At 58.1% G+C, this 9,834-nt stretch overlaps 1 protein-coding gene across 2 annotated transcripts; it reads left to right on the forward strand.

Moving 5' to 3' along the window:
• The first annotated feature begins 362 nt into the window (after positions 1-362).
• Ptbp1 (polypyrimidine tract binding protein 1) lies at positions 363-9,769 on the forward strand. Of its 2 annotated transcripts, XM_057771050.1 has the most exons (14): positions 363-486; positions 2,158-2,188; positions 4,137-4,209; positions 4,358-4,677; positions 4,765-4,935; positions 5,012-5,122; positions 5,191-5,365; positions 5,538-5,615; positions 6,231-6,376; positions 7,378-7,411; positions 7,817-7,909; positions 8,021-8,237; positions 8,386-8,463; positions 8,549-9,769. In XM_057771050.1, the coding sequence occupies exons 1-14, from the start codon at positions 479-481 to the stop codon at positions 8,679-8,681; spliced, it is 1,668 nt and encodes a 555-aa protein (XP_057627033.1). In that variant the 5' UTR covers positions 363-478; the 3' UTR covers positions 8,682-9,769. The 2 variants fall into 2 exon arrangements, with proteins under 2 accessions (XP_057627033.1, XP_057627034.1); XM_057771051.1 differs by lacking the exon at positions 5,538-5,615.
• Positions 9,770-9,834: the final 65 nt, after the last annotated feature.

The raw sequence follows: 9,834 nt of genomic DNA on the forward strand, positions 1-9,834 counted from the left end.
ACGCAGAAGGCCAACGGCTTCCATTGCCCGCTTGCAACATGGCGGCAACCTCCCGCAAGCACGCTTCTCTGCTTCTGACCCGCCACGTACCCACTCTCAAGATGGCTTCCCCCGGGCCGGACGGGGGCTCACTCATTGGTTCGCATGCTATCACGTGCGCCGGCTCATTCACGCCCCCCCCCTCCCCCACAGGTCGTTTCCGTCCTCCGCCTTGACTGAAGGACGTCTCGCCCAATAGCCGTCTGCAGCCCGTCTGGGTTTCGCCCTCGGAGTAGCGCCCTGGCCAATGGGAGGCGTTGGCGGGGGCAGGCACGGTTAGCCACGCCCACCGTCCGCGGTGGGAGCCAATGAGTAGCGCGCGCGGGGGACGTGTGCGGGCGTCTCCGCCATCTTGTGACTCTATAACTCGGAGCCGTTGGGTCGGTCCCTGCTATTCCTGCGCCTCCGCTCCGTCCCCCGCGGGTCTGCTCCGTGTGCCATGGACGGGTGAGTAGTGCCGCGCCCCTCGCCCGCCGCTCTCGGCACCGCGTCCCAGGCTTGGCCGCCACGCACGCCGGCCCCTCCAGCCGCTGCGCCGCGCGCGCGCGTGGCCGGCCTCTGTCCGCGTGGCGCGCTCGGAACCCCGGGCGGCGGAGGCCGGCGAGGAGCCCGGCTGGTTTAGGGCGGCCGCACCCATACCCCGTTTCCTTCGAGCCCACTCTCCCAGCGCACTTCCGGCGGCCGCGCGCCTGCTCCGGAGCAACCCGGCGCCCCCTCCCCGCGTGCACGCGCTCCCCCGGTGAGCCGCGCTCACAGGAAGCGGGCCGGCGCGCTGGCCCTTCCCGCTTCCCGTCCTCCAATGGGTGCCGGCTCTCCGCGTGCCCGGCGGATGTCCCTTCGCGCTCCCCGTCCGGCGCCGCGTGCGCGCGCGCGCGCGTGGGTCTGAGGGTGCGCGCCCTCCCCGCCTCGTGGGAAGGTGTCGCGAGGCCCGTCCGCAGCCCCCGGCCGAGGCGCGATGGCCCGGAGCGCGCGCCGGCCTGGCCTCTGGCCTCCCGCGCGCTTCCGGGACGCGCCGCTGCGCTCGGCAAACTTTTGTTTGTAGTTTCGGGTTTGTTTTGGAGACGGGGGTCCCAGTGTAGCCCAGGCTGGCCTCAAACTCGAAGATCCGCGCCCCCGCCTCTCGAGTGCTGGGACTAAAGGCCTGCGTTGGTAGTTGCGACTTTTTTCTTGAAACTTGTTTGGGTTTTTCGAGACAGACTGACCTTGAATTCCTGAGGTTCCCAACTTAGTATTCCTAGTGCTGTGAGTCACCACGCTTAGTAGCAGCTTTGTTCTTTTCTTTTAAGAATCAGCCCTACAAAATAAAGTGTTTCGGCGTGGCCTCAGGGCTTGTCCCTGTTGCAGTCCTCCTGTCCCAGCCTGAGTGCTGATGTGACACGCGAGAGCCTGCAGATGCAGTCGGTTAGCGAGTTACTAAGACTTTTTGAGCCGGGTGTGGTGGTGTGCACCCTTAATCCGGGCCGAGACGGGCAGATCGCTGCGTTCCGGCTCAGCCGGGTCTTGTAGATAGACTGTCTCATAAAGGGTTTTGGAAGACACGCAGTAAAGCAGAGAGGTGCCCACTAACGATCAGTGTCACGCAACCCAGGCACCACTTTCCTAGGCGGAACTCTTGGAGTCACTTGGGAACCTGGCCTGCCAGGGCAGGCTTACTGCTTGCGGGCTAGGTGCAGCAGGTGAGGCAGAGTGCAGTCAGGAGGGGCTGGGGTTGATCAGTAACCTAGGGTGTATCCGGGCAGCTCTATTGGTTAGTAAATGGTAACAAGGCCACTTTGACTGCCATCAGCCGCCTGGCTCTGCAGCTCCCCACCCCCACTCAGGAATCAGTCTTTGGCCGCTGCCTTTATCTGCTTTCTGGGCTTCTGGGATTATAGGATACCCAGGAGTCGAATAGTGGACCCGGATCACTGGTAGACTTGGTAGAAAGTGGCCGCCTTAATGTGTTTGAAGGCAGGAGCAGGGTCCTGCATGGAAGGAGGGAGGGGCTCCGAGGACAATGATGGCCCCCTTTCAAGTGGAGACTCAATGGGTGGCTCACTTCCCTGCCCTTCCTTCCGAGCCCAACTGGCAGAGGGCCCTCCAGCCCCACAGTGCTGATGTCTCTTTTTCTCTCCACAGCATCGTCCCAGACATAGCAGTTGGTACGAAGGTAGGTGTCATTGCTTGGCACTACACCCAGCCCTGCTGTAGTCAAAGCTAGACTGCCTGTTGTAAGGTGGCCTGCCCCTGGTCCAGTCTACAAAGACCAGTAGGCAGAGGATGGCACAGGTGCACACACACTTGCTTCCCAAGTGATGTGTAAGACCCTTTTCTGGGTCTGACTGCAGCTCTGATGGCCTCTGACTCGTTTTGTCCTGCCGTTAGGTCTTCATCTGAGCAGTGGGCTCAGGCATTTGGGCACTTACTGAGTGTTGCCCGCCCATATGGGTTTGGTTTGGAGGTGTGGCATGTTCTGAGATGAAGATTGCAGACTTGTCTGAATCTCTGCTGACCAGGCAGGTCTCCCCTGGACTCACATAGCAGGGGACAGTAGCATGCCTCTGGCTCCATTGGCATTGGGGGTGGGGCCTAGGACTAGAAGGGCTGCAGGTCTGTGTCGGGGATTGGTCAAGCTCTGTTGGTGAGCTATTTAGAATTGCTGTAGTGGGTGGCGGTTCCTACCCTCAGAAGGCCCCGCAGGTCACCCCAGGGTCACCCCGGCTCTGACAGCTGACGACCAGGCTGCTGTCTGGACTAGTTTCGTTCTTTCCTGAGTGGACTGTCTGCACCTGCCTGCTGCTCTCCCTTCCCTCAGATTCAGACTAACCTGTGTGTTCAGTGGTGGAGGGAGGGACCCCGCTAAGGTCCAGGCCTGCAGGTGACTGGGCGAGGTGTTGCTTGCTGACCTGGATTGCCTCGTGTCGTGGCTCCTCGTCTGCACAAGACTCCATTGTGGCTAGCCACAGAGCACACTGGCAAGTTAGGAGCAGGCAGCTCTGCGTGGAGAAAGAGACCAGGCCTTCCTTGCTCTGGACTGGCAAGCATTCGGAAAGGCTGCCCTGCAGGCTTCCCTATGCTGTGATCTCATGTGCTTCTGTCTGCATAGCCTCTTGGGGTTGTTGGCCCAGGTGCTGGAGTTCCTCTGATAGTCTGGGCTCCTGAACCTACTAGGAGACTGTTAGTGCTCCGGCAGCCTGCCAGGAACAGAACTACAGGAAGTGCTGCTCCTCCCGCCCAGTCGGGTCAGGCCTGAGAGACCTCATGGGAGACTGGCTGCCAACAGGAAGTGACTTCCTGCAACCCCAACGTGGACACGGTGTTCTGGGCTTTGCATGTCAGGGTCTTGCCCCTCATGCTGGGCAGGTCCATGTCTCTCTGTAGCCCTTGATCTTAAGACATTAATGTGCGAGCTTCAGGTGGGCGCAGGACATGAGGGACTTCTTGGGGTTCCCAGGTGCTGGTCTCTAGACCTGTCAGCTCACAGTGGGTCAGTCCAGGTTACTGGAGGGTGGAAGCCAGTGCCTTGGTAATGTTCAGTGAGGGTGAGATAAGACATGGGCAAGATGGTGGCCCCGCATCCCTTGGTGTTTAACTTCAGGATCTGTGGCTGACTAGGAATAGATAACCAGGGAGCTCTGTCGTCCCCCCCCCCCCAGCCTCTGGGTGGCAGGCCATCTCTTTTGCTGTACTGAGCCTAGGTCCTCTGGTTTCCAGGGAGGGGTTGGCTCAGCAAATTGCTTCTGGCAAGGAGGGGTCCCCGCTGTGGGGTCAACTTGGGTGTTCGCCAGTGAGTGGCTTCCATCACTGGATGGTCCCACTCACCAGGTATAGCCACCGTCTTTCCTTGGATTATGGCCAGGGCAGCAGGGTTGAGCTTTGTTTCTGTGGAAGCTGCCAGCACCTCTGCTAGGAGGATACCGTGAGGCTGGCAGTTGTGTGCTCTCCCTCCTACATGGCTGCTGGCACAGGGCCTCAGTACTCAATGAAGGCTGCTGGTCGTGAGCACTAAGCCACAGGCAGGCTTGGGACGTTGTACACATCCCTGGGGGCTGGTGTATGCTCGGTGGGTAAGAAAAGAGGGGTCAGCCTGGAGTTGAAGCTTCATGCTCTCTTCCCAGCGGGGATCCGACGAACTCTTCTCCACGTGTGTCAGCAACGGCCCCTTCATCATGAGCAGCTCGACTTCAGCAGGTAAGAGTGCTCAGGCCACACTTGGCCTTTCTCAATCAGGGAGTGCCCTAGGGAAGCCTGGCTTGGCAATGGGAGGGGTTGGGGAGAGTAGGACCCAGGCAGAAAAGGGCTTGCAGTCTCCCAAATGCACCCATATTCAATTTTTCAGCCAATGGAAATGATAGCAAGAAGTTCAAAGGCGACAACAGGAGCACAGGGGTTCCATCCAGAGTCATCCATGTCCGCAAGCTACCTAGTGATGTCACTGAGGGCGAGGTCATCTCCCTGGGGCTGCCCTTTGGGAAGGTTACCAACCTCCTTATGCTGAAGGGGAAGAACCAGGCCTTCATTGAAATGAACACTGAGGAGGCTGCCAATACCATGGTCAACTATTACACGTCAGTGGCACCCGTGCTGCGTGGACAGCCCATCTACATCCAGTTCTCTAACCACAAGGAGCTCAAAACTGACAGCTCGCCAAACCAGGCGGTGCGTCCAAAGGGCAGGCACAGGCGGGTGGGTGGTCTGGCTCCCTGCCTCAGCCCTGGGTCGCAGCTCATGATGGTTCATCCACAGCGTGCCCAGGCAGCCCTGCAGGCCGTGAACTCTGTGCAGTCCGGAAATCTGGCCTTGGCAGCCTCTGCTGCTGCCGTGGATGCTGGAATGGCAATGGCAGGCCAGAGCCCAGTGCTCAGGATCATTGTGGAAAACCTCTTCTACCCAGTGACCCTGGACGTGCTGCACCAGGTGAGTGGCTACATGCCCGACACCAGGGAGTGGGTCCCATCTGCCCGCAGCTGGGACTCACACAGCTCTCTTGCAGATCTTCTCTAAGTTTGGTACAGTCCTGAAGATTATCACATTCACCAAGAACAACCAGTTCCAGGCGCTGCTGCAGTATGCTGACCCTGTGAGCGCCCAGCATGCTAAGCTGGTGAGTTGGGCTTCTGGCGAGGTGGGCAGTCGTGTTCTTGGGCCGCACTCACCATTGTCTCCTCGTAGTCGCTGGATGGCCAGAACATCTACAACGCCTGCTGCACGCTGCGCATTGACTTCTCCAAGCTCACCAGTCTCAACGTCAAGTACAACAATGACAAGAGCAGAGATTATACTCGGCCCGACTTGCCTTCTGGGGACAGCCAGCCTTCTCTGGACCAGACCATGGCGGCAGCCTTTGGTAAGATGCTATACTGAGTTGTACCAAGTCAGCGGGGTGGGAAAGGCCACCACCTAGCTCTGTCAGGCTCCCCGCCACCCTGGCACTGCACAGCCCAGCCACTCAGCAGTCCAGCCCATGTCCGGCCCAGCCGTGAGGTGAGGTGCAGTGATTAGTGTCTGTTTGTTTCTAGGTGCGCCCGGCATAATGTCAGCCTCTCCGTATGCAGGAGCCGGGTTCCCTCCCACCTTTGCCATCCCTCAGGCCGCAGGTATTCACGCTCATCCTGACCCCGGCGCCTGCATGCCCACACAACCCCATAGCTGCTCATAGACCGGGATGCCTCTCTGGCCCTGAGTGTCAGGTCCCGGGCCCCCTTGTGGGGAGAGGGGAAGGGGCCTCTGGCAGCATTCCCAGGCAGGTAGGGCAGTAGCAGGCAGGCTGGGCCAGGCGCCCTCCGATGGTGTTGGAGATGAGGTACTAATCATGCAGTCTTTGGTCTGGTTCCCTTCAAGCACCTTGGGCGAGGACGAGGATGCAGTGTCCCTAGTAGATTGAATTTAATGGCCTGGTAAGCAAGTGGCCTCCAGGGCTGAGAAGCATGGGCCTCAGCCTCCGCGTGCCGCCCGAGCCTGCATGGAGGAATGGGCGCCGCATGCGTGCACAGTCGGGCGTGTCTGTGGCAGGCCCTGCTTGCAGAGGGCCCGTGTCGACCAGAGCTTTTGTGCTGTCGGGCGCATGTAGTCTGAACACACTCGGACTGGCCATGGTGCCAGGCAGTGTGCGTGGCCTCTTGGGCAGTCCATAGCCAGGCGACACCTTGTGGCTGTGTGTGAGAAGAGAGTACAGCTATCCAGACTCAAATCCACACTACTTTTCCTTGCAGGTCTCTCTGTTCCTAACGTCCACGGAGCGCTGGCCCCCCTAGCCATACCTTCTGCTGCTGCAGCTGCTGCCGCTGGCCGCATCGCCATCCCAGGCCTGGCAGGCGCAGGGAATTCTGTCCTTTTGGTCAGCAACCTGAACCCTGAGGTATGTGGGTGTTGCTCTGCTCTGCTTATACCTGGAATAGTGATGGGTGCTGGAGGGCGCATTGAATGGCAGGCAGGGGCTCTGGGTGTCCCAGGCACCGTGCACACAGGAGTATTGCCCTCTGTCTGCTCCTGTTGGCCTCCGCTCCTCTCCAGCTGCTCTGAGGTTTTCTCTTTTCCTCTCAGCTCCATTCACACCCCGGCCCTCAGTGCTCAGAGCCGGGGTGTTTTTCTTGCTGTACAAGGCAGTCTAAGTTAATTTGGGGCACAGCAAGGAGAAGGCCTGGGAGTGCCTGCTGGAGGGGCGGTGGCTCAGGCCAGTGCCAGCCAGCTTGTCTGCGTGGCGGGAGCTCTAGAAGTGGCCCTTGAGGCCCAGTGTTACTTTTCCAGGCTGAGTCTGTGCGTGGCAGTGCCTCAGGCTGCTCTCTTTGGCTCCTGTGGCTCTCCAGGCCTGCCCTGCTCCAGCCAGTTCACTGCAGCTGTCCTGAGATCCACGTCTGCCACCTGGGAACTAACAGGCTCCACTCCTTGCCTCAGTTCTTAGTCCTGGCTGCAGTGCTGGCCATGGCCCTTGAGCCTGTGTGCAGTGCTTCTCTTCACACGCGTGAACGTGTGTGTGCAAGAGTGTGGGTGCGTGAGTGTGTGGAACACCGCCTCATTTTCCTATGTATTTACTGACCTGTGTTTTGCTACTTTTTTCTTTCCTCCCCTCCCCTCCCAATTTTTTTTCTTGCCTGATCCGGAATTTCTTTGCCAACTGACTGCACGGTTCTTCTGCTTCCTGTTGTTGCTTGAAACAAAACATAAATCAATAAAAACAAACTCCCCTCTCAAACCCGCTCTCCGGAAACCAACCTGCCCTTGAATATTAACATCCTGACAACTTCATCATCATGAACCTGCTCGCCTGCGGGGACTGTCTTCCTCGTGGACGATTGGCACTCGCCCCCTTGACCTCTCCCTCTCCCTGTCCCCTGCTGCCTTCCTCTGCTGTCTCTAAAGAGAGTCACACCCCAAAGCCTCTTTATTCTCTTCGGTATGTTATTCTCACTTTTATTATCTTGGTTTCGTTTATTTGATTATTTTACACCCTGCGATGTACTATTGAGTTTGTGTTTGGCCTTCTGCCTCGGTCCTTGGTTTGCTTCCGGTTTGCGGATTGTACTGAGTAGACACGCATGGTTACCGCCCTGCATGCTTCCAGAGCTAAGCGTGTCAGTAGCATGTGAACTGGGCTGCTCTGACAGCTGTCTGGAGTCCGAGACTGCTGAGCACGGTGCCCGTTAGCAGGCCTTGGACTATGAGACGCAGGCTCCCGGTACCCACTAAACAAATCTGGCCGGCGAGAGCTTGGGGCGTGAGGGGTGGGGAGTGGGTGGGGTGAGTGGGTGGGAGAGGTTGAGGGGCCAGGCATCTCATTCTCTCTCCCGGGGCTTCAAAGGCGTCTATGGTGATGTGCAGCGGGTGAAGATTCTGTTCAACAAGAAGGAGAATGCACTTGTACAGATGGCCGATGGCAGCCAGGCCCAGCTGGGTGAGAGCCACTGGAGGGGACGGGCGTAGGCTCATCCTGACCGCGGGGGGCGGTGGGAGCAGGTGAGCATGGGGCCTGCTGTTCATGTGTTTGTTTCCCACCCTTGCCCAGCCATGAGCCACCTGAATGGGCACAAGCTGCATGGGAAGTCAGTGCGCATCACACTGTCAAAGCATCAGAGTGTGCAGCTGCCTCGTGAGGGACAGGAGGACCAGGGCCTGACCAAGGACTATGGCAGCTCACCTCTGCATCGCTTCAAGAAGCCGGGCTCTAAGAACTTCCAGAACATCTTCCCACCCTCAGCCACTCTGCACCTATCTAATATCCCGTGAGTGAGTTAGCCAAAGGGTAGCTTGTCCTTTTGTGAGCCCTGAATGGTTCCTAGTCTTTGTCTCTGCCTGCTGCTGTCCTTGTATTGTGCCCCCCCCCCCAATATGTGTGTGGGACCCAGCCAGATGCCTCCTGTCTGCCTGCAGGCCCTCTGTGTCAGAGGATGACCTCAAGAGCCTCTTCTCCAGCAATGGTGGTGTGGTCAAAGGCTTCAAGTTCTTCCAGTGAGTACAGCCCCGCTCCACCCTCCACCCTCCCGCCCTTACCCTGCCTGAGCTCCTCTGACCACCCTGCACCTCACCCCTGCAGGAAGGACCGCAAGATGGCACTGATCCAGATGGGCTCCGTGGAGGAGGCAGTGCAGGCGCTGATTGAGCTGCACAACCATGATCTGGGCGAGAACCACCACCTGCGTGTGTCCTTCTCAAAATCTACCATCTAGATGCGCGTGGGCCTGCGACAGCTTCCACCATTCCAGAAAAGCCACTTTAAAAGCAGCTGAAGTGACCTTACAGACCAGAGATTTTATTTTTTTAAAGAGATCAGTTTACCTGTTTTTAAAAAAATTAAATCTAGTCCACTTTGCTGTGGCGGGAAATGGCTTAGGCCACAGAGGCCCAGTCAGGCCCGGCACCATGCCTTGAGGAGCTCAGGCGTGAGGCCACAGCGGTGCCCCCGAACACAGCCGCTTTCTCGTGCCTTACAAAACCAGCCCACTTTGCGGCCACACACCCACCCTCTCCAGCCACCAAGTCTGTCGCTAGACCTGCCGGTGAGCCGAGGCCTGCATTGCAGGCCCCCTATGCCGTGCAGGAGCCGTGGCCACCGGCCCCCACCCCTTATAATCAAGTGACATGATTCTCCCATGTCCCTGGCCTGCCCAGGAGGCCCAGGCCATCCTCAGCTGCCGAGCCTCATGTGACCTTTGTATTCTGTTCTCTGTGGTCACAGACACCTGTGCCTAGCAATATTTCCACTTGACCAAATACCCCAATCTTTTTCCATTTATAAGAGATAGAGTTTTAAGTAACTTTTATAGCGATGATACAGTGGTATGTGTGTACTCTAAGCTTCTGTGTCCTGTGCTCGTCTCCTCCTTCCTGTTGACCAACTTCCAGGTGGGGCCCAGGCCAGTGCTGCCCCTGCCTGGGAAAACAGCCCTGAGACCATTGGGCTCCTACCTTCAAATTTTGGACCAAAGTTTTTTTTGCCTGCCTCTGACTAGGCCCAGGTGAGGGGCTGACCTCCAGGCCTTAATGCCCCTCCCGATATGCCCATGTCGTGCCTAGCCTGTCTCTAGGGGAGGGGTTCCCTGGACCTTGGTTCTGTGAAGGAGTGGCAAGAGTGTAAATATTTATGATTTTTATACCTGTGTGGGGCTGAGGCAGTGCAGCAGTTTTTTATGGTGACAGATATATATTTTGGTAACAACTACAGGCTCAGTATTGTCCCAGGGCCAGCCCTGGCTACATTCCACCCCGTCCCAAATGGTATGTTGGGGAGTTTCCATTAAAGCAGTTTTCTAACCTGTGCCTGCCCTGAGCCCTTCATTCTGAGCTGTAGAGGCATCGCCCGGGCTGGGCCTGGATTCAATA

This window comes from Chionomys nivalis, chromosome 6, assembly GCF_950005125.1.
Source record: "Chionomys nivalis chromosome 6, mChiNiv1.1, whole genome shotgun sequence".
Lineage (NCBI taxonomy): Eukaryota > Metazoa > Chordata > Mammalia > Rodentia > Cricetidae > Chionomys > Chionomys nivalis.

Bases quoted from the DNA above. Each gene is read 5' to 3' on its own strand.
- Ptbp1 (XM_057771050.1), top strand. The intron at 4,678-4,764 runs GTGCGTCCAAAG...GTTCATCCACAG, and splicing joins ACAGCTCGCCAAACCAGGCG to CGTGCCCAGGCAGCCCTGCA. The intron at 8,464-8,548 runs GTGAGTACAGCC...TCACCCCTGCAG, and splicing joins AAAGGCTTCAAGTTCTTCCA to GAAGGACCGCAAGATGGCAC.